The sequence below is a fragment of the Rhinopithecus bieti genome, unplaced genomic scaffold (genome assembly GCF_001698545.2).
Source record: "Rhinopithecus bieti isolate Rb0 unplaced genomic scaffold, ASM169854v2 scaffold_12238, whole genome shotgun sequence".
Lineage (NCBI taxonomy): Eukaryota > Metazoa > Chordata > Mammalia > Primates > Cercopithecidae > Rhinopithecus > Rhinopithecus bieti.
Genome location: NW_016807069.1, coordinates 468,021 through 493,038, shown reverse-complemented (window position 1 = coordinate 493,038; position 25,018 = coordinate 468,021). Strand labels below are relative to the sequence as shown.

General features: G+C 40.9%; 1 protein-coding gene across 2 annotated transcripts in view; it reads left to right on the top strand.

Moving 5' to 3' along the window:
• GIPC2 (GIPC PDZ domain containing family member 2) overlaps positions 1-25,018 on the top strand; it is a 97,839-nt gene that overhangs the window by 59,030 nt on the left and 13,791 nt on the right. For both annotated transcript variants that reach the window (XM_017880104.1, XM_017880105.1), the window contains exons 4-5: positions 12,837-12,943; positions 19,326-19,407. In XM_017880104.1, coding sequence (XP_017735593.1) covers positions 12,837-12,943; positions 19,326-19,407 — 189 coding nt within the window. The remainder of the gene's footprint in view (positions 1-12,836; positions 12,944-19,325; positions 19,408-25,018) is intronic.

Genomic DNA, 25,018 nt, shown 5'->3' with positions numbered 1-25,018 from the left:
GATTGATGTCTTATAACTGTAATTTTTTTTTTTTTTGAGATGGAGTCTCGCTGTGTCACCAGGCTGGAGTGGAGTGGTGCGATCTCGGCTCACTGCAACCTCCGCCTCCTGGGTTCAAGCCATTCTCCTGCCTCAGCCTCCCGAGTAGCTGGGACCACAGGCACGCACCACCACGTCCAGCTAATTTTTTGTAATTTTAGTAGAGGGGGTTTCACCATGTTGGCCAAGATGGTCTCAATCTCTTGACCTCGTGATCTGCCCACCTTGGCCTCCCGAAATGCTGAGATTACAGGCCTAAGCCACCTTGCCCGGCCAGAACTGTAATGTTTTTTTAAGGAGCATTTAGAGTTAATAACAACCATGAATAGGAGGTATGTAATAGTTTTCAACTGTTTTTAAGCTTATTAATTAAAATAGCAATGTGAGATGAAGGGGTAAAAAATGATGCTTAAGTGTAAGTGGCTTTTCTAATCTAACTGAATAGTATGACTATAATGTTATTTATTAGAAAACAGCAATTATATAAATAATACATATTCCACCCAAGAGTATTTTTACAATGGGAATTGTCATTTAATTATAGGCAAATGGGTCTAATAAATTATGTTAGAAATCATAGTATATTTTCAGATAAGTTAGGCAGATAAGCAATTTGATTTACATGTCGAAAAATGTTTGTGAGGCCGAGCGCAGTGGCTCATGCTTGTAATCCCAGTACTTTGGAGACCGAGATGAGTGGATCACCTGAGGTCAGGAGTTTGAGACAGCCTGGCTATTATGGTGAAACCCCATCTCTACTAAAAATGCAAAACATTAGCTGGGCATAGTGGCAGTCGCCTGTAATTCCAGCTACTCGGGAGGCTTAGACAGGAAAATCGCTTGAACCTGGGAGGCGGAGGTTGCAATGAGCTGAGATCGTGCCACTGCATTCCAGCCTGGGCGACAGAGTAAGACTCTGTCTCAAAAAAAAAAAAAAAAAAAAGGAAAAAAAAAAAAAAAAATGTGAAAAGACAGATTACGGCCGGGCGTGGTGACTCAGGCCTGTAATCCCAGCACTTTGGGAGGCCGAGGCGGGCGGATCTCAAGGTCAGGAGATCGAGACCATCCTGGTGAACACTGTGAAACCCCGTCTCAACTAAAAATACAAAAAAATTAGCCAGGCGTGGTGGCGGTGTCTGTAGTCCCAGCTACTCAGAAGGCTGAGGCAGGAGAATGGCATGAACCCCGGGGGCAGGGCTTGCAGTGAGTAGATACTGCGCCACTGCACTCCAGCCTGGGAAACAGAGCGAGACTCTGTCTCAGGAAAAAAAAAAAAAAGATTACAAGACAACGTGCTGTAATATCCCAGTTTTGTAAAATCTATTTTTAAGTGTAGAAGAAAAATGCCTTACAGTGTAATTTTCATTTTATTTTATTTTATTTATTTATGTATTAGAGACAGAGTTTTGTTCTTGTTGCCCAGGGTGGAGTGCAATGGTGCGATCTCGGCTGTCCTCTACCTCTGTTGCCTGGGTTCAAGCGATTCTCCTGCTTCAGCCTCCCAAGTAGCTAGGATTACAGGCATGCACCACAACACCTGACTAATTTTGTATTTTTAGTAGAGACAGCCATGTTGGTCAGGCTGGTTTTGAACTCGCGACCTCAGATGATCCACCTGCCTCAGCCTCCCAAGGTGCTGGGATTACAGGCATGAGCCACCGTGCCCTGCCAAGTTGGTCAGTTTATGGATGACTTTTCTTTCTCTTTCCTTTTTCTTTCTTCTCCCTCCCTCTCTCCCTCCTTTCCTCCCTTCCTTTCCCTTCCTTCTTCCTTTCCCTCCCTCCTTCCCTCCCTCTTTCCTTCCCTTTCTTTCCCTACCTTTTTCCTTTTTCTTCCCTCCTTCCCTCTCTCCCTGCCTCCCTCCCTCCCTCCCTCCAGGGTCTCACTTTCTAAGGGTGGAGTGCCGTAGTGCAGTCACAGTTCACTGCAGGGCTCAAGAGATCCTCCCGCTTCAGCCTCCCAAGTAGCTGGGACCACAGGTGCAGGCCACCAAACCGAGCTAATTTTTCAGTGTTTTGTAGAGATGGGATCTCACTTTTTTGCCCAGGCTGATCTCGAACTCCTGGGCTCAAGCAGTATGTCGGCCTCAACCTCCCAAAGTGTTGGGATTACAGGCATGACCTACCATGCCAGGCTGACTTTTTTTCTTTAGGCTTGTATTTTCCACATTTTAAATATAAAACAAACACATTAACTTTCACAACCAGAAAACAATTATTTTAAAAAGGAAGGCTGGCCAAGTGTGGTGGCTCATACCTGTAATTTCAGCACTTTGGGGATCTGGGGCAAGCAGATAACTTGAGGTCAGGAGTTCGAGACCAGCCTGGCCAACAGGGTGAAACTCTGTCTCTTCTAAAAATATAAAAATTAGCCGAGCATGGTGGCATGCACCTGTAATTCCACCTACTGGGGAGGCTGAGGCATGAGAATCACTTGAACCTGGGAGGTGGAGGTTGCAGTGAGCTGAGATGGTGCCATTGCACTCCAGCCTGGGCAACAGAGTGAAACTCTGTCTCAAAATTAAAAAAAAAAAAAAAAAAAATTAGAAAGAAAGCTAGCATTCTAGGCAGTAAATGAAACTTATTCTACATATAGTTGCTTTACAGTTTTCAACTATATGATGCTCCTCATTAAACAATTTTATTATAAATAGTTCCATGTGAGAAATGTGGTAGAATATGTTATCAACTCTTTAAATTTGCAGGATCTGTTTTGGTAACTATTTTTCTTAACTTTGTAAAGTCTAGGGGGGAGGTATGTGTAATAAACCAGTAATAAAGGTGAACAATAATTTTTATTTCTTGAATTCCCATGATAAAATCATATTATAGGGTAAAATAAGTGAAAGGATAAAATGAAATATTTTAGCTATCATTCTTTGTTAAAAGAATGACCGTTTACCTTTCCAAATTAGAGTCTAAAGGTTTGTAGTCTTTTTTTGTAACATAGTCTCCTCTGGATTAAAGGTATGAACTTTTTCCCCAGAGATGCACATTAACTTTTGCCTGCAATTTCTGGGAGTTAGGAAAACAGCATTGGGGCTTTCTTAAATGACACCTTAACTAAAGAACAAGAAGATTTCCGGCACAGTTATTGTACTTCTGATATGCATCACGCCCTGTTCTGTCTCATCAGTGGAATGGTTGAGCCACCTTTGTGTGCTTGTGGGGTTCATTCATGTGTGGGCAGCTCTTTTGATCCAATAGACAACTGCCACCTTCATGCAGGTGGCATCAGTATATGCCTCCTTTTCCTTGCCTTTGGTCTGTCTCAGCACCCTAGTAATTGTGTTTTTTTAAAGCCTATTCTAAAGAAGTTTCAGAAATATTGGAGAGAGGAAGGATGCAGGGAAAAAGGGAGAGTAGTTAAAATCTAAAATTCTGAGACACAAGCTAGATTTTATGTCAACTATCCTGGAGTGTGTACGTAGATTGGGGGTCGATGTGGGGTAGGGAGCATGTGTTTATGGACAATGCTGTTGGTGTATATCTAAGCATTGGAAGGTCTTTTCAGATGGGTTGCCTCACTACTTGGGCAGAATTCTGTATCTGTGAGGTGTCTTTCATTTGGAGACCATGGTAAACCCTATTAAACCCTACTAAACTGTTACTGCCTAAGCAGAAACAGGAATCGTACAAACCAGCAGTCCATGAGTGATGCTGGCATTAGCAAAACCCTGTGTGTGGCCCATACAATGTGACCAGGACCCAGTTTCTTGCCTTGTCTCTCTGCTCTGATGTCCTGTCTGATGTATCTGCTTCATCATTTAGGTATCATATTAAGGTTAGCTCCACACTGTGTCCCAAGATGGTGGTCAGCAACTGCTGGGACCGTGTGCTTTCTTATTCATGCAGAGCAGAAAAGGAGAGAGACTTTGGCTCAGAATTTCTAGCAGAAGTCCTGAGATTTATTCTGACCTTGCAGCCTTTAGTCACATGCTCGCCTCTGAAACAATCACTGTGATGAAGGGAATCAGTTTAGCTTAGCCCATTCTTGTGTCCCATATCTGAAGCTAGGAGCGGTCAGCTTCCCCTGAACCACAGTGATCGTTAAATGACCAATGGGTACTAAAATAACTAATGAATGTTATTTACCAATGGCAACTCATAACTTTTAATAGAATACAAAATGAGGTAGTGTTTCTAGGGTGGACCTGCCTGGCCTTTTGGTCCAGCTCTGTCCACTTACCCGGTTGTCTATGACCCTGGTGAAATCATTTCACTTTTCCAAGTCTTGGTTTCCTGAATCATGAAATTAGGATAATAATCATACCTATCTCATAATAGTTTTATGAGCATTAAAAACATATAAACAATTTTATATGCTGTTACCTGGGATATAGTCAATGCTAGATTAAAAAGGCGCTACCTTTGACTTACCCCAGATAATTTACCTTGACTATCCCTAGATGAATATAGTGTGTTTTCATTCTTTTGAAATAAAATTGATCTTTAAGAATAATGCTAGTTTAAGAAACAGCATATAATGCTTGATAGGTCGCCATCTGTAGAGGGAACCTCTACACCTTGAGAGATATCTGAAAATGAGGGCAGAAAGCTGCAGAGCCCTGGTAGAGCTGTTGACTAGAGCTAAGTATTATTGCTTTGTAGAAATGTGTCATTCTCCAAGAGAAACCTAAAATTTTAGTTTTTATAAGAAACCACCCAATATTTAAAAAGTTGCGACTAATTAAAAAATCTGAAAACACTGCACATCCAACAAATATGTCTGTATACGATATGTAACTGTGAACTCCATGTTAGTAGTCTTGTCCTGAGAGAATTGTCCTTAATGTCAAAGTCCTTTGCTCTGGTGACATGCACACTAAACCTCTCAGGTACCCAGTGGGAAGAAAACCTCAAGGGAATCATTTCTGGAAGGGATAGAGAACTAATGAACTGAGAGTTGCCTAGATGGGAGATACATGGAAATGTAAACTCTCCATTCATCGCTTTTGGAATCTTTGAACTTGCTGAACTATATAGCCTGGAACACTTTCTCCTCTCTACTCCTCCCCTTTACCCATCTAGCCTTGCTGTCTTCACCTGTGATGGTCGGGTCTCTGCTTATAAATCACTTTCTCCAGGAAGTCTCAGGTGTGTGAGAATGAAGCATGGGAGCCCACTTGGGCCTTTGATAGCATCTCTCCCTATGGATTAATAAACTGATTTGGTGAGATCTGTTCTTTGTGAATTTAGTTAGTGTGAATAAATCCCTACGATTCAGATCAGCTCTGGGAACACTGAAAAAAATAAGCATTCCTGGGTCTGCAATGCTGAGGATTGTTGGTGCATACATCCTGCAGAGTGCTGCTGACTTGCCACCTGGCCACCCTTTGATGTTTCTCTTGGTGCTCTGTAACTTCAGAGATGGAAAGTACAGAAACTGATTGTTGAATTTGACGAGATAGCTGAGTTCACCCTACATGGGTGGTTAGGGGAGGGAGCTGCATGTTTACTTTTCTGGGATGGAGTGGTGATATGGATGGTCGCTTGCCCACATGGTGTGATAAAACTCCAATAGGGGATATTGGGGCAGTGGGGGGTGCTGGACAGAGACCACAGAGTCCAAGGATTTTACTCTTTTCTCTGGCCCCTCAGTGGGCTCTTCTTCCCCTTCCTCACTGGAAGGAGCCCATTACTGAGTGCCCTGTGAGGGGCTGGGCTTACACTCATCCACTTTAGAGGATCTCAGATGGAGCAATGGTAGGGGCCGTCTGTTGTTTCCACCCTCCTCTAAATTTTAAGGAGAAATCATATTGTTTTATAGAAGAAAAAAAAAAAAACAGAATAAAGAAGAGACCTTTGCCCCTAGCATTTCAAGTGATAGCTTTCTGAACATTTTAAGAGGAACTTTTGCATGTTTCATTTTTTAGAGAGAAAACCTATATAAGTTGTTTCGTTAGGAGAGTGGAAGAGCGCATTTCCCTCTCTCCAGGTTGAAACACAGCAGCAGAAGCAAATTGTAAACTCTAGCAGCAGTGTTCTATTAACATGAGCCAGGCCACTGGGCAAAACATCTTTCATACAGTAGTCATTTGAGTGCTTAAAACAATGCTGTAAATAGGTGTAAATCTTTTGTAGATAGGAACTTATTCCTCAGGTTCACACAGCTTGCAAGGAGAGGAGCTGGGTTTTTAACTAAGGTGCTCTGATTCCAAAGTCCATGTTCTTAACCACAACACTATGGATAACAGTACAGATTGAACCAAAATACTAATTTTCTCATAAGTAAACCAGTAGATAATCAGTGATCAGAATGCAGCTGAGAACATTACTTACAGGCATCATGATACCGCATTTGAAAACAGAGTGATGGTAGAGATAATCAGACCTCAGTACTAAAGTTCTCGTAAGATATTTTAAGAGAGCCAGATAATATGCTTTTGAGAAGTCAGGAAAATTTTATCAGAGTCTCACTTTCAGCAGAGATCTAATCAGAAATGTTAGAACAACGTTTATTTCACAGTTTGGAACTGAAAGTAATTGGTTTGTTTCCTGTTTGTCACCAAAATGCCACTGATTATTTTTTTCTCCTACCTTCTTTTCACACAGGCCCTCAGCCCACTACAGTGTTCCCCCTTTACAACTGTTTCCAGATGTTCTCAAGGGTTTCACCTGTGCTCCAAGGAAGTGTGATCCTGTTAGGCACCCTTGTTGACCTTCTCTGTGTCCATAGCATCCCATTCTTCCCTCTGGGCATCTTTGGGCTATTTCTTGCTCACTGAGCAACTTGGCTACAGCAGTATGCATCTGTGCCCACTTCACATTGAAATCATGGCCCCTGCCCATGCCCCGTCAGTGCTGCTCCATACTCGGGGCCAACTAGGGCTCTTGTGGGACCAGAACAAGGCCTCGTTCTGTGCGGAAGTGGGGAGAATATCCAGCCTCCTCACAGCCTGGTCCTTCAACAGTTGAGGAGCTAAGCCGTGTTGGATGTTCTACTCCTGAAAACAGTGCTTTTGTCTTCTGTCAGCACTTCTTTCCCTAGGACCCAGGCACAGGCGTTTGGGAGGAAGACAGATACCTTTCTGCCTTTTCCATTTCCCTGTCTCTCTACCTGAACTTCATCAAATAGCAGAAACTGGGGGTTTGCCTATTTATTGGAAATGTCAGTTAAAATAGGCTCTTGTAAAGAAAGATACATGTGTATATAAACATTTTATTTTAATTTAAAACATAGATGTGAATAGTGAACAACGTTTATTATTTGGGTGATGGGTACATGAAAAGTCCAGACTTCACCACTAGCAGCGTATGCATGTAAGAAACCTGCACTCATGTTCCCGACATAAAACTAAAATCAATGTTTAGATTCATAGAAAACTGAGCAGAAAGTACAGAAAGTTCCCATTTCTATGTTTTAAAACATAGAAGTGTATATTCTTTTATCACTCTTAATGTAAAAGGCCTTTTCTTTGAGTAGAGGATACAAATTGGAGTTCTAAGATGTCTGTCTTATATAATCACAATCTTAATGCATATCTGTGGGTTCTATTTCATTTAAAAAAAAAACCAGATATGTGAAATGATGGCTGTTTAAAAGTATTTTTTCTTTTTTCTTTTCAATCATGGTTCATTGCAGTCTCAAACTCCCAGGCTTAAATGATCTTCACACTGTAGTCTCCTGAGTAGCTTGGACTACAGGCATGTCCCATCATGCTTGGCTGATGAAACATTTTGTTTTTCTTTCCTTTTTTTGTTGTTGAGACAAGGTTTTGCTCTGTCACAGGTTGAAGTACAGTGGCGTGATCACAGCTCACTGCAGCCTTGATGTCCTGGGCTCAAGCAATCCTCCTGCTTTAGCCTCCTGAGTAGCTAGGACCGCTAGTGCACGTTACCCTGTCTGACTAATTTTTATATTTTTTGGTAGAGATGGGGTTTTACTATGTTGCCTAGGCTGGCCTTGAATTCCTGGGCTCAAGTGATCCGCCAATCTTGGCCTCCCAAAATGCTGGAATTAGAGGCATGAGCCACGGCACCCAGCCTAAAATTTCTCATAGAGACGAGATCTTACTGTGTTGCCCAGGCTGGTCCTGAACTCCTGAGGTCAAGTGATCCTCCCGCCTTGGCCTGCTAATGTGTTGAGATTACAGGCGTGAGCCACTGAACCCAGCCAAAAATATTTTTTCTAATCTCCTAGAGTCATCTTGCCCACACCTAATTTTTTTTTTTTTTTTTTGCAACTTACCCTTATGGAGTCTATCCACAGCAGTCAACCATCAACCTAGTTTTCATAGCATTAATAACTCCTTGTTTTACACTCATTTCATCAGCTCATGTACTCTTAAATTAAAGCACATAATTAGAGTAACAGATACAATTGCCACAAAAAGGCCTGGGAACAAACCTGACTGCTTCTAGGCTATGTGCAGCTCCACTGTGGGAGCGGTTAGGCACCCACACACTGTGCGTTCCTATGCCCTAAGTGATGTGTGGCAGGCGGATGGCCAGTACCCTCAACTGGGAGCCCTGTTGCATCTAGTGAGTCAGCTAACTGCAGGTGCAGGCTGGTCACCAGTGCCTGCTGTATCCACTGCATCTCTCTCATAGCTCAGCCCCAAGAGAAGCCTCGTGCAGATCCGTTCATGTGAAGTGACTGATTTAGGGCTTGATCTGGTTGGCCAGATGTGCTTAGACAGGCCAGCACCCCAAAAGTAGGCCAGACTGTAAATACTTGTGATCTCCAAAACATTTCAAAAACACGAAACCTGTTTTTTCCCCTGTGGGTGAACAGGACCATCCTGCTTGTTTTTGTGTATAAACAGATTGATTTATGTACCTGGGTTATAGGTTCATAGACAAACACGGCTTTTGTTTCCTTAGAGGTGAAAACCGCCTTTCTGGAGGCTGGTCCAACCCAGAATTTAAAATTTAACTTTTGCTTTGGTGCCACCAAGTGGTTAGCTTTGAGATGCCACTTTTGAGATGATGGCTTGGCAAATCCATGATGATAAAAAAAAAAAAAAAACCTGGGATGTATAGGAGAAGCTCAGAGAATTTTTAGGGCAGTAACATCATTTTGTATAATACAATGGTGGATATATATTATAATATACATTTATTCAAATTCATAGAATGTGTAACACCAAGAGTGAACTCTAAACTGTGGACATTGGCTGATTACAATGTGTCAATGTAGGTTCATCAGTAGTAGCAAAAGTCTTACTCTGGTGTCGGAGGTTGATAATGGGAGGGGCTGTGGCTGTGTGGTGGGAATAGGGGCCATATGGAAACCTTCTGTACTTTCTGCTCAGTTTTGCTGTGAACCTAAAACTGCTCTGTCAAATAAAATTTATTAATGAAAAGTTCTGTGCTACATACATTTTCCCTTCTGGCTACCAGTGTTGCAGATAAGAGCAAGATAAGATAGAAACATCATGTAGAGAGGCCAGCTGACTTCTTAGGCAGGGATGATACAACCTTTATGAAGCCCCACATTCCAGAGGCTGGGTCCTTAGCTTTGTAGGTCCCAGAAACCTTCTTATTTTTATTTTTTTCAATGTATGTAGAGTTGTTCAGTTTTTCAGGGCTCTATCATGCTCACCAAACTTACAAGAGACACTTTTTGAAAAGTCAGATTGGCAATATATTATTTTACAATTAGAATAGTATAATCAATGGTAAACCAAAGCACATGTGGTAGATGAGAAGTTCATTTTTCACCCTGCAGGAAATTTATATGGGCAGACAGACTGTATGAAGTAGGTTGCTTGGTGAAATTGCGGTAGAGTCGGGGAAGGACGTTGCATGTCTTAGGGTTACTACCATTCAGACGAGGCTATCTTCACCACTTTAGGGATATACATGACTCTGGGCTGGGGATACTTACATTGCTAGGCAGTACAGAATCCTGGACAATGCTGATGACAGGTCAACTTAATCTTTTCCTTTGGGTACTCTTTTCGAAACTCTATGCTGAGTGCATGAGAATTCTTTCTTTCCTCACACAGGACATAATGTAACTGGCAAGACCAATACTATAGGCTTGCTGATATAGCTCTGGTCTCCTGTGAATGGTGGGTCACCAGGATTAGCATTTGGATGTTCCCCAAATCATCAGTCACTATTTATAGGTTTTTGGTTAGGCGGGGCTAGTGTACTCATTACATGCTAATTTTTAATAATTTTATTCTCAGAGGAAGATTTATATTTTGTTTTGGTGATTCTGTTCCTGAATACAGGTCAAAATTAATATGCAAAATTAATATGCAAAATCCTTAATCACTTTGGCGTAGATTCCTAATAGCAAAACAGTACTTGGCTGAAGATGGGAATTATCTTGGTTTATTAGTCTGTTCTCACACTGCTATAAAGAAATACCTGAGACTGGGTAATTTATAAAGAAAAGAGGTTTAACTGATTCACAGTTCCACATGGCTGGGGAGGCCTCAGGAAGGGGAAGCAGGCACATCTTATATGGCAACAGACGAAAGAGAGCATGCAAGAGCAGGGAAAACTGATTTACAAAACCATCAGATTTCATGAGAACTGATTCACTATCATGAGAACAGCGTGGGAGAAACCATCCCTTGATCCAATCATGTCCCACTTGATCCCTCCCTCCACATGTGGAGATTATGGGGATTACAATTCGAGATGAGATTTGGGTGGGGACATAGAGCCAAACCATATCACCTAGGTTCTGAGAAAGAATGCAGGCCACTTGATGTCTGTGTCATAAGAGCTTTGCACAGGCCTCACAGCCTACTCGTACTCACCACCCTGTCCTGTGATGCATCACTGGAGTGCTTGGTTGTCTCCGGTTCTTTATTGCAGGGATCCCCAACCTTTTTGGCACCAGGGACTGGTTTCATGGAAGGCAATTTTTTCCACAGATGGGGCAGGCAGGAGAGAATGGTTTTGGGATAAAACTGTTCCACCTCAGATCATCAGGCATTAGTTAGATTCATAAGGAACGCACAACCTAGATCCCTCACATGACCAGTTCACAATAGGGTTCATTTTCTATGAGAATCTCATGCCACTGCTGATCTGACAGGAGGCAGAGCTCAGGCTGTAAGGTAATGCTGTGTGGCCCAGTTCCTAACAGGCCATGGACTGGTACCAGTTTGCGGCCATGGAGGTTGGAGACCCCTGCTTTAGTGTAGCATCCCCTCCCCACCTGCCTCTTCCCCTGTACTGCTGCCATGTGGAGTCCTCGGTCAAGGAAGCTCACGGTATTTGCAGAGGTTATCAATTAGTGTCCTGTGGTTGGAATCTAACCCATAGATCTCTTTCGTTTTTGCCAATATGTTGATTTTAAAAGTTTGATTTAATTGCCCAAGCTTAAAAAATTTAAAATCAGGAGATGCACACAAAACTCTGAGTATCCTCTTTCTTTCTTTCCTTCTTTCCCTCTCTCCTTCCTTCCTTCCTTCCTTCCTTCCTTCCTTCCTTCCTTTCTTTCTTTCCTTCTTTCCTTCCTTTCTTTTTTTTGACACAGTCTCACTGTGTTGCCTAGGCAACACAGTGCAGTGGTGCAATCATGGCTCACTGCAGCCTTGACCACCTGAGCTCAAGCAATCCTCCCACCTCAGCCTCCTGAGTAGCTGAGACTATAAGCGCGTGCCACTGTGCCTGGTTAATTTTTGTATTTTTAGCAGAGATGGAATTTCACCCTGTTGCCCAGGCTGGTCTTGAACTCCTGGGCTCAAGCAGTCTGCCTGCTTTGGTCTCTCAAAGTGCTGAGATTCAGGCATGAGATTACTGTAATCGTCCTGGCCTGAGTCTCCAGTTTCTTTGGAGAAAAAAAAAAAAAAAAAAAAAAAGTGGGTGGTCTGGCTACGCATGGCTTACAGCACAGTAAGTTATTGGAGTGGGGCCTATGTAGGGCACATTTCTTCCAATCACCCTCTTTCACTGCCCTTCCCTTCCACTCATTTATGTTACTGCTTTGTAACATATTTGGTGGTGACTCTTAGTTTGCAAATACGGGATAAGACACAACAGAAAAAACAAGCATAAGGAAAGTAGTGGCTCCCTGTGGACTCTTGCTCCCTGCTCTTGTCCTTGCTGGCTACGGCGAATTCCTTCCTTGGAACCTGCTTTCAGGCTTTTTATCTTTTGGACCCTATTTCTGTTAGTATGTTAACTCTGATTTTATCCCTTGTGCTTCCAAGAGGTATGGGCTGGAGCATTGTTCAGGAAAGCTATGGACTTTGAAATCTGGTCTATATCTGCAAGACCCGGTTTTGAATCCCAGCCCCACTTCTTACTGACTTCAGTTCCCTTATCAGTAAAATGAGGGCAATCACCTGTCTCATAGGTTGGTATGAGTATTAAATGGGATTTTTAAACGTAAAGCATCATGCAGAGGGTAGATCCTCAAATAATAGTGCTCTTGTCCCTCTCTTCTCTCTTTTTTTTCTTTAAATTTTTTTTTTGTTTTGTTTCTTCTTTTTCTATCGGTCCATTGGGAGAAGAAATCTCTCTTCTTTCAAGACATGATTCTTTCTCTTTTTTGTGACCTTGATGAAGCCACTTACTCCTCTTTACTCTTTTTATAAAGCCTACTGTTTTATTTTTTCTTCCTTGTAACTTTGTCTTTCACATCTGTACATTTCACATATTCCCTTTTCTTAGAGTTAGAACTCTTTCATAAAAACTCTCCTATAAGAATAATGGATGGCAAGTAAATTTATTTTGCTGTGGGAAATTCTATAAGAAGGCCTACCTTTTATCAAATTTCTATAACAATTGTATATAGTTTTGTGATATAAACCACATTAGCTTTCACAGTAATCTGTTGGGATGCTTTCTGCATATATGTATGTTTCCCTGTTCATTGTATTGTAGAAATAGAGCCGAGGTCAAAGGCTGGAAAGTCATCAGGAGAAAAAATTGGTTGTGGAAGGGCAACACTTCGCCTGAGATCAAAAGGTCCGGCCACCGTGGAAGAAATGGTATGTTATGTTCATTTACTTCCTGTTCTGCTTGGAAATGCTGAGATATTTGTGATTATTGGAACTGGAAATAAAGATAAACTCACAAAGTTGGATAAAATTCCATTCATTCTAGTCAAAACTTGGACTTTTAATTCATTGCCTATTTAAACAATCTGGAAATTACTGAAGGTATTTAAAAAGGAAATAAAGAAGTTAAGGACATGAGAAGAGATTGTGATCTATAGAAATTCTCAGCTACCTGTAGGTGACATTTCTAGACTCTATAGACAGCTGGACTATCTCAAAAACTTAAGTCAACCAAAGCTCTCTGAGAGCCAAGAAAAAGTTTCAGAGCCACCTGTAGGAGTCAACAAAAGAAGATTTTGATAATGAAAGATTATATTCCTAAACTCCTCTTCTCACATAAAAAACCTTGTAGTCATCTTTGACTCTTTTCGTTCATGTCCCACGTCGCTTCCATCAGCAAATCCTAGTGGATCTACTGCTATAAGATACTGGAGTCCAATGACTTCTCATCGCCCCTGCCCACCACTGTGCCCCAAGGCACCATCATCTTATCCTGGATATTGCAATCACCTGTTTAGTCCACCTGTGTTCACGAACCTTGCCTTCTTTCCACCTGTGCTCAGCACAACCTTCAGAATGATCCTTAAAATATGCAGGAGAAATTATGTCACTTTTCTGTTCACAACCCTCCAGTGGCTTCCCATGACACTCAGAATAAAAGCTGAAGTCCTCAGAATGACCAATGTGACCAAACTCCATGTTTCTTCTCTGTTCTCAATTCCCACCCCTCTGCCCTGGCTTCCTCTGCTTCAGTCATGCTGGTCTCCTTACTGTTCCCAAACACTCCAGGTGTATACCCCTCTCAGGCTGTCAGTACTGCTGTTGTCTCTGCCTAAATGTTTTGCCCATTTATCTACATAGCTTGCTCCCTTGCCATCATTAGGTTTCTGCCCACACATTGTCTATCTCAAAGGCCTTTTCCGAGCATCCTGTATAAACAACAACTCCCTCCACCCCTCCCACTGCCCACTCTTCCACGCCCTTAATTTCTGTCAAAGCAATTAATTGTATTAGTCCGTTTTCACACTGCTAATAAAGACATACCTGAGACTGGGTAATTTATAAAGAAAAAGAGGTTTAATGGACTCACAGTTATACATAGCTGGGGAGGCCTCACAATCATGGCGGAAGGTGAAGGAGGAGCAAAGGCACGTCTTATATGGCAGCAGGCAAGAGAGTGTGTGCAGGGGAACTGCCCTTAGTAAAACCTCAGATCTCGTGAGACTTATTCACTATCACGAGAACAATGGCATAGGAAAAACCTGCCCCCATGCTTCAGTTACCTACCACCAGGTCCCTCCCACAACATGTGGGGATTAGGGGAGCTGCAATTCAAGATGAGATTTGGGTGGAGACACAGTCAAACCATATCAGCACTAAACACCCTAGGACTCTTTTTATCTTTGATTAATTTTGTCTACTGTCTAGCTCCTTTGCTCACATGTCTTGTTCACTGCTGCATCCCCAGCACCTAGAATAGGACCTGGTATACCGAAGGAATGGAAATCTTTGGTGCGTTGATGAATTAATAAATGATTTCTTTTAGTTTGAGAAAAGCAAGGGTTTTTCCCTTTGAATGACTTTATCTATATACAGGTTAGTGTTTGAGTGAAAAACACCAGAAGGAGAAGTGACAGCTAGAGGCAAAAAGGGTGGAGGAAGAAAACTGCAGGGTTGGGGTGGTGATGGTAAGGATTCCGAGTGTCAAGCAGCAGGCCCACAGCAGCAGCAACCCTCCTGTGGGCAGACGGGATGTCGAGCAGGTGACTGACACCTGTGAGCTCCAGGGGGCAGGGGCAAGGCACTGGGCCCTTCTAGGGTCTCTCTGTATGTGAACACTGTCTGGGTTCCTATGTGTTTGAAGGAAAAAAGAGACAGGTGAACAGTTTTGAGGCTGTTTCACAGAGTGGATCCCAGAACTTGTTGGGTGACAATGTCCAGGGTTGGTCATAAGGGTGGTTTATTGAAGCGGACACTTAAGGAACCCACGAGGCCAAGGCTGTCCTTAGGAGTGTCGAGTCACCCAGGGTGTTATCAGTTTTGGGGAGATCCAGAGGAAGATCCTGAGTCAAATGCTTGGGTTCTGGGAGAATGAAAGGACCGATCGGAGGCAAATGGCAATGAAGAGACCTGATAGAGCAAAAAGTGTTTTGAAAAGGAGATATGATGAGGTATGTGAAGGAAACCCAGGGCAGTGACTTCTGGGTGTTTGGAGCCTTTATTTTCCCTCTGTGGACCAGCACACTGCCTGGTATATTGCTGAAGGCCAGTAAGTGTTTATTGAATGAATAAGCAAATCTCAGTGGAAGAAAGGAATTTATCAGAGAAGAGAAGAAGAGAGGGGAAGGAGCTGGCTGTGGGGAGCTGGGAGAATGTCAGCTCTGCCTTTTGCTGGAGGCTGTGAGGAAAAATGAGCAGACCTTTAAAGAGCTCACAGAGGAAGCAGGTCAGCAGGAAAAACGCCACATCACTTCAGGAGGAAGGGCATCTTCTAAGGGTTAAATCATCCATCCCTCTTTGTTAAGCTCCTGCTGTGGCAAAGGTGCCTCAATGGAAAAGAGCAGCTTAAGATCTACCTGGGGAGGTAGGAAAGATTCATTCAAAGATAAACATCTAAAATCCATTCCTATTTTCATAGCCTGTTTAGTAAAATAGGGCAATTAAAATAGCTCATAATGAAAGGAAAAGCGGTTTGGTGCTAATATTAAATTTGACACAAATGACCTAAAATCTAATTTCAAACACTTTAAGGATTTAAAGGATTTATAGGATTTGAAACAAATCACTCCCTTAATCACCTAGCACAGATTCTGAAAATGGTGTAAGATTCTCTGTATTAGTCCGTTTTCACACTGCTATAAAGAATACCTGAGACTGCATGATTTAAAAGTAAAGAGGTTTAATTGACTCACATTTCCGCATGGCTGGGGAGGCCTCAAGAAACTTACAATCATGGCAGAAGGTGAAGGGGAAGCAAGGCACATCTTACATGGCGGCAGGAGAGAGTGAGTGTACAGGAGGAACTGTCACTTTTGAAGCCATCAGATCTTGTGAGAACTCCCTCACTATCACGAGAACAGCATGGGGGAAACCACCTCATGATGCAGTCACCTCCCACCAGGTCCCTCCCTTAACACGTGGGGATTACAATTCAAGATGGGATTTAGGTGGGCACACAGAGACAAACCACTTGCATAACCTCATACTTTATTCAATGTGTGCTTGCTGAGACGGGCACAGTCTAAGTGCTGGTGATACAAAGAAGAACAAAGACCCTGTTTCTCTTCTAAAAGGAGAGAAGCATGAAAAGAAACTATTGCAACCCAGTGGGATAGGGTTAATGGAAGCAGGTACAGGATACACAGTATCACAAAGAAGGGGCTGATCAACCATTGTCAGGGATTGGGGAAAGAAAGGAGGTCAGAAGGCTGGGTGCGGTGGCTCATGCTTGTAATCCCAGAACTTTGGGAGGCTGATGTGGGTGGGTTCCCTGAGGTCAGGAGTTCGAGACTAGCCTGGCCAACGTGATGAAACCCCATCTCTACTAAAAACATAAAAATTAGCCAGGCATGGTGGTGGGCACCTGTAATCCCAGCTACTTGGGAGGCTGAGGCAGGAGAATCACTTGAGCCCAGGAGGTGGAGGCTGCAGTGAGCCGAGATCATGCCATTGCACTCCAGCCTGGGTGGCAGATTGAGACTCCATCTAAAAAAAAAAAAAAAAAAAAAAAAAAGGAGGTCAGGAAGAGTTTCTCTCTGGAAGAAATGAGTAAGTGAGTTGAAAATGGGGAAGAAGAGTGTTCTAGGCATGGAACAATAATGGGTTTTGGGGACCTGTAAGCTGTCCATGGGATTGGAGTGTGGGGTGCTGGAAGTACTGGTTAGGGGTGATGAGGCTGGAGGCATGGGCTGGGGTTAGGATGTGAAGGGCCTTGTGGATAATGAGGGAGCCATTTAAGAATTATGAGGGGAGTAACACAATCAGTTTTGTGTTTTAGAAAAATCCCTTGGTTCCAGGGGATGGGTTGTTGAGCAGCTTGGATTTGAGAGGGTGAAGACCAAAGGCAGGGAGACAAAATAGGAAACCTCTGCAAATCAGAAAAGATGAGGACTAAACACTGGCAAACAGCATGTGGATGGAGAAGAGGTGATAGATCCAGATCTGTTCCGTAGCAAATAGGTAATATTAGAATGGTAAAATATTGGTGGCCATTTGTGTATGAGGAGTACTGTCACTTGTCACCATAACTTAAAATGTGCCTGGATAGATGTAAAGGTTAATACCTGTTAGTTTGCATAGCCTGTTGCTTTATACAGACAATTCAAGATACATTGTAATGAAGGCAAGAGCAATATATTGTCTTTTAATTATTGTTTTTAAGGTTTAGTTCTTGTAAATAAAGATGTGAGAAAGTTGTACTAATATCTTCAAGGAAATAGATTTTTATTTGCTATACAGTGCATGATTTTAATAAAATTTGAGACTACAAAACAATATATATTTATAACAGTGTTGAAAGTAACACGAAATTCTTATAATCTAAATCATGAATTCTACATTTGCATGTATAGTTGAGAAGTTAACATCTTTGGGCAATTCCATTTTCAGCTATGAAGCCATTTAAAGCCAAGTATTGAAATAAACTGAGCAGAATTTACCAAATATTAAACCAAAAAGTTAAAATAATATTTCTACTGAAATGTTTAGTAATTGTTTTGGGAAGAACAAAAATGTTTTGGTACCGTTAATACATAACACAAAATGATCTTAAAATATTATTTTATCATCTCATTCTTATAAAATTTCATTTTTTGGTGTATTTTTATAATGTATACAATATATTAATACAGTAATACATTTGTAATTTGTAAACAATACATACAATAAAGTTAAAAATACACAATAAGGGTATTTGTTCAGAAATGTTTTACTATTGGGATGAACCATCAAAAGTTTGAAGACTCCGGCCTGCACAATAAAGACCAAAATCCTTTTCATGGTACACAGGACCCCTCAAGATCTAGTCGTATTTGTCACTGTGTTCTCCAGCTACATGGGACTTCTGGCATCCCTCTAACATGACTCTCTGACCTTACTTAGACTTTGCCTATCTATATTACATCCTACTTGAAGTATCCTCTCCTGCTTATTCCTCTTCATCACTGAAAACGCAGTTCTTGGCTGGGCGTGGTGGCTCACGCCTGTACTGGCCTGGCCAACATGGTGAAAACCCCGTCTCTACTAAAAAAACACAAAAAATTAGCTGGGCGTGGTGGTGCACGCCTATAATCCCAGCTACTTGGGAGGCAGAGGTTGCAGTGAGCTGAGATCACACCACTGCACTTCAGCCTGGACAACAGAAGGAGACTTTGTCTCAAACGAAACGAAACAAAAGAAGACAAAACAAAACAAAACGAAAAACAAAACCCACCACAGTTCTTAAGACATCCTTCTTTTTTTCTGAGACAGAGTCTTGCCCTTTTGTCAGGCTGGAGTGCAGTGGCAGAATTATGGCTCACTACAGCCTCATTTTCCTGGGCTTAAGTGATCTTCTCAATTTAGCCTTCTGGGTGGCTGGGACTAAAGGTGCATATCACCACACCTGGTTACTTTTTAATTAAATTAATTAACTGGTAGAGATAGAATCTTGCCATATTGCCCAGGCTTGTCTAGACCTCTCAGGCTCAAGTGATCCTCCCATTTTAGCCTCCCAAGTGGCTGAGATTACAAGCATGTGCCACCACACCCAGCTAATTATTTTAATTAATTGATTTTTTTTTTTTTTTTTTTTTTTTTTTTTTTGGTGGAGATGGAGTCTCACCATGTTGCCTGGGCTGGTCTTGAACTCCTAGGCTGAAGCAACTCTCCCACCTCAGCCTTCCAAAGTGCTGGGATTACAGGCATGAGCCACTGTGCTCAGCCAAGTCACCTTCTTTCTAAAGTCTTCTATGACTGTTAGCGATATAAATTTGCTTCCTTCCCTGTGATGCTTCTGTAAGTTTTATATCCTTTAAAAACTATTACATGTTATTTATTTTCACATCTGTTTCCTCTTCTAGATTGTTAGCTACTTGCGGATGGTGTTCCTGGCTTTTCTTTTTTGAATCCATAACTCTTAGTGCAGACACTAAAAATAAGTATTTACTGTATTGATATGTATTTAGTTACAGAGCACATTCTAGATATATTTCCATTAAAATTAGCTGAAGTATACAATCATGAACTGGCTCCACATCAGACTTTCTCTTGTGTATGCCCTGACAATCAAGAGATTTTGTTATATAATATCTTATTTCTCTCTTTTTTGATAAAGCCTTCTGAAACCAAAGCAAAGGCAATTGAAAAGATTGATGATGTTCTTGAATTGTACATGGGAATTCGAGATACTGATTTAGGTAAGATTATACTATTTAACAAAGTCTTGTATCTCTTAATCTGCTTAATGTTTATGTCTTATTTGTACATATAGTCAATTATACTTTTGAAGATAAAAATATTTGTGGTGTGATGAAAAGAATGATGGACATAAAGATAACAATATCGAAAAGAAGACCTGGCCCTTACCCCTTTCTAGCTATGAGGTCTTAGTGCCAAGTAAACTTTAAAACATTTTAGTTAGTTCTTAATCATTAAACTGTGACTACTGTCTCCTTTAGTGTTGTTTTTTTTGGATTTAGAAATATACATAAAATGGATTTTGTAGATGATACCTATAAAAGGCATTATTATTTGATATATCAGATGTACATTGATTAAATTGCACCCTTTAACAGGGTTACTCAAGCCCTATGAACAAAGAATTAGAAATATGAAGAAAGAGGACACACTTGGCATATGACTGAGAAAGGCAGTTGAACAGTTGAATTTCTGTGTATTTCTTATGTCATCATTAGGCTGTCAGGGTTTGATTTATCAGTTAAGACTCTACCAGTTGCAAATGACCAAAACAAAGACCAAACAAAAAACCCTAATTCCAACTGGCTTAAGGAAAATAAAAAAGAGAGACTTATTGGTTCTTATAATTGAAAAGTCCAGAGCTAGACCTTGGCTTCAAGAATGGCTGGATCCTGAGTTTTCATGGTGTCATCAGGATGTGATTTCTCTTCTCAGTCCTGGCTTCATTTCAGGCCCCTGTGGTATCCCCTGGCAGCTTCAGTCTCTCCCTCATGGGGCCAAAATGACTGCCATTGCTCCAGCCTCTACATCCTCGTGGCATCAAGCACAATGAGAAGGAGGGAGGACCTCTTCCAAATCATTCAAACAGAATGCCCAATATTGTCTCTGGTTGGTCTGATTGGCTGAAGTGAGCCAGTCCCTGAGTCCAGGAGGATGGTTAGGTCTGGGTTGAATGATCTGGAACTGAGAGTGACCCTGAAATACAAGGGTCAAGAGTGTAAAAAGGCCTAACCCTTCTCATGCAGAAGCAAGATAAATGCCCATTAAGTAGGGCAGTAGCATGCTGGTTAGAGAAAAGGGAGTAAATGTACACTCCAGTGTGGAGGTTTATGTCTGCATGCATTCACAGGTATGCATTTGAATCAGGTACTTCATACATTTTTTAAAGGTAAGAACTTGACTATTTTGTTTATCCACTAGCAGGTAGAGTGTTTGAAGCCCATTTTTTCTTTTCTACTTCCACTCATTTTCCATTTTCCTTTTAGAATTACCAAAAACAAAACAAATTTAGCTTAAAAATCTCAATTGGCTTTTATTTGCAACTCTAGTATCAGGCAGCACCTCAAAATGAGTGCTCTGATGAGCTGAGCAGAGGAGGTTGACTCTATAGTCAGAAAATGGCTGAAGAAAGCAGAAACAGAACAAAGAGTGGGTTCCCGTTGCAAGGTTACTTTCTTTGTAAAGGTGAAACCAGAGGGAATTTCCTTATCATGCCAGCTAAAACTGGCCCATCTGGGGATTTGGCTATTACCTCTCTTTCTCCTGATTTCATGGAAGGTCAGATAAACAACTTAGTTTGGCTTAGTGAGTGGAACTTCAGCATGGGTAACTCCATTTTGGTTTGGTCTATTAGGCCTAGTACAGGAGCTCAGTCCAAACCAATCACCTCCTATAAATTTTATTTAACAGAATCTGTTCTTATTTTCTCTCTTGCCTATGTGAACTTTTATTTTTTAATTTTTGAGACAGGATCTCACTCTGTCACCCAGGCTGGAGTGCAGTAACACAATCATAGTTCACTGCAGCCTTGATTCCTGGGCCCATGCCCTTCTCCTACCTCAGCCTCCCATGTAGCTAGGACCACAGGTGTGTGCCTCCATACCTGGCTATTTATTTTGTTTTATTTATTTATTTATTTATTTATTTATTTATTTATTTATTTATTTCTATGTCTGGAGTTTTCTATTTGAGAATATTTTTAAATTAATAGCCTTTACATTTACAGAAAAATTGAGCAGAAAGTACAGTTTCCATTTATCCCTCTCCTTTGCACAATTCTTATCTATTATTAACAAATCTTGCATTAGTGTGATACATTTGTTTCAGTTGAACTAATATTGATACATTATTATTATTATTTTTTTGATTGCATGTTGAAACGATTTTTTTTTCTTTTTTATTATTATACTTTAAGTTCTAGGGTACATGTGCATAACGTGCAGGTTTGTTACATATGTATACTTGTGGCATGCTGGTGTGCTACACCCATCAACTTGTCAGCACCCATCAACTCGTCCTTTACATCAAGTATAACTCCCAATGCAATCCCTCCCCCCTCCACCTCCCCATAATAGGCCCCGGTGTGTGATGTTCCCTTTCCTGAGTCCAAGTGATCTCATTGTTCAGTTCTCACCTATGAGTGAAAACATGCGGTGTTTGGTTTTCTGTTCTTGTGATAGTTTGCTGAGAATGATGGTTTCCAGCTGCATCCATGTCCCTACAAAGGACACGAACTCATCCTTTTTTATGGCTGCATGGTATTCCATGGTGTATATGTGCCACATTTTCTTAATCCAGTCTGTCACTGATGGACATTTGGGTTGATTCCAAGTCTTTGCTATTGTGAATAGTGCCGTAGTGAACATACATGTGCATGTGTCTTTAGAGAAGCATGGTTTATAATCCTTTGGGTATATACCCAGTAATGGGATGGCTGGGTCATATGGTACTTCTAGTTCTAGATCCTTGAGGAATCGCTATACTGTTTTCCATAATGGTTGAACTAGTTTACAGTCCCACCAACAGTGTAAAAGCGTTCCTATTTCTCCACATCCTCTCCAGCACCTGTTGTTTACTGACTTTTTAATGATTGCCATTCTAACTGGTGTGAGATGGTATCTCATTGTGGTTTTGATTTGCATTTCTCTGATGGCCAGTGATGATGAGTATTTTTTCATGTGTCTGTTGGCTGTATGCATGTCTTCTTTTATTTTTCAAAAATAATTTTTTTTGGCAGAGATGGGGTCTTGCTATGTTGCTCAGGCTCAAGTGATCCCCCTGTCTTGACCTCTCAAAGTGCAGGGAGAGATTACAGGTATGAGCCATCATTGCCGGCCCTTAGTGAACTTTTAAAATAAAATTTCTGTACTGGATATACAGATGCTGTCTGCAACTTAAAAACATTGGTAGTTTGTTCCTTGCTCCTTGGAGAAAAATATAAAATTTTCCTATAGATTCTTTTTTCCTCTGTGCAGACAAGAAGTTAAAGCTGAAAACCAACGTCTGACAACTTCTCTTTCTAATCCTTTTGCCTGGCTAATTTTTTTAAGTTTAATTTTTGTAGAGATGGGGTCTACCTGTGTTACCTAGGCTGGTCTTGAACTCCTGGGCTCAAGCCATTCTCTTGCCTTGATTTCCCAAAGTGTTGGAATTACAGGTGTTGAGCCGCTAAGCCCAGCCTCAGTCTCCTGTTTTGAAACTGCCCCTCTCAAGGAACAATAGAATCCATGCTATGGTCTGGAGTGAATCACAGACGCAGGGCCTAGGAAAAGATCTAACTAGGAATAAAGACAAGCATACACATAAACATGAATACTTTTAGACATATAAGGAAATATGTAACAAATAAATAGAGGCATCAACATGTACATAAATCGAATTTAGAATAGAAATGTTTATTTGTACAACAGTCTTGGGCTATGGGCTATTCTTTGATGGTATTTTGCCATATAGGAGGGAAGCAAATACACGTACATATACATGAATTTTTACATATACATACACACATATGCATAGATGTATTTATGCTCACATACAGTAACAGAGATATGATGTAATATTGCTTACAGGCATATATATTTGGCTCGAGCCACTAATCCTAAAGCTAACCCTAAAACTAACCCTAAAAGAGACCAGCTTGGGTGACATAGTGAGATGAGACCCTGTCTCTAGTAAAAAAAAAAAATTAGCCAGGCATGGTGGCATGCACCTGAACTCGTAGCCACTTGAGAGTCTGAGGCAGGAGGATTGCTTGAGTCCAAGAGTTTGAAGCTGCAGTGAGCTAGGATGGTGCCACTGCACTTTAGACTGGGCAACAGAGTGAGATCCTGTCTCTAAAAAAACAAAAACAAATAAGTAAATAAAAAAAAAAAAAGAAAAAAAGAAAATGCAGCTTAAAAAAAGGAAATTCAGGACACTAAACATTCCTTACAAATTCTTTGTAAATTAACTAGAAATTTCTTTGTAAAGTGAATTAGTCATCTGTAACAAATTCCTCTAATTGACATTAAAAGCCATTATCATTACACATGATTAGCAATGTGGTCAGTTACCTAGGCAGGTAAAGTGTAAGGAAAGTAATTATTTGAAGAATGCAAACCATTGTTAAATAAGGAATTTCTTTCATTATTCAGATCTGATTAGCATGAAATATAAATCACAAGTGTGGTACTGATTTAACAGACAAATATATTTACTTGTATAAATATTCTTAGTATTTCTTAGCTTTCAGAAATATTAATTCTTAATGCAAATTACATTGACATCACATTTTTCTATATTAATGTAAGTATATATTTTAAAATTTAAAAGTAATATGGCAACAACGTGTCTTAGAACACTATCCTCAAAAATGGATTAAGAGGTTTTATTATTTGAAAATGGAAAATCATTTAAATGAATTTTCTTTTTTGAGATGGAGTCTTGCTCTGTCGCCCAGGCTGGAGTGTAGTGGTGCGATCTCAGCTCACTGCAAGCTCCGCCTCCCGGGTTCATGCCATTCTCCTGCCTCAGCCTCCCGAGTAGCTGAGACTACAGGTGCCCGCCACCATGCCCGGTTAGTTTTTTGTATTTTTAGTGGAGACGGGGTTTCACCATGTTAGCCAGGATGGTCTCGATCTCCTGACCTGGTGATCCACTCACCTCAGCCTCCCAAAGTGCTGAAATTACAGGCGTGAGCCACCATGCCCAGCAATTTAAATGAATTTTTGTAGAGAGTAATCCTGAAGATGAAAGTGCTTCATTTGATTGTAAAGTTTAGTTGTGAACTATGACTTTTCTACCAACCAGTGTCAACATAGGTCACCTTGGGATGTTATCCATGAAAAAAAATAAACGTTCTAAAAGACGTTGAATCATATAAGGCCTCATATAGTCTTGACCTAACTCAGTATAAAGTTGTATCATACAAGTTTCTTGCTGAATGTTTAAGGAAACTGTGTAAGTTGTATATAGAATTATAATGTTTTCTGATGATACCAGTTTAGGAGTTTGGAGATCATCCAAGCAACTTCAGAATTTTAGGATTTCAAATTTATTGAGATCCTGATATGTGTGAAAAGAAGATTGATTGTTTCTAAGTCATTTATTCTATAACATCTTTTCTTTTTAAAAATTTTACTAGTTTGCTTTTGGACCAGACACGAAGTCTGTTATAGCTCTTGAAAAAGTATGCAGTAATGGTGTTTCATTTATTTTATTTTTTTATTATATTTTCAGTTCTAGGGTACACGTGCACAACGTGCAGGTTTGTTACATATGTATACATGTGCCATGTTGGTGTGCTGCACCCATTAACTCATCATTTACATTAGGTAAATCTCCTAATGCTGG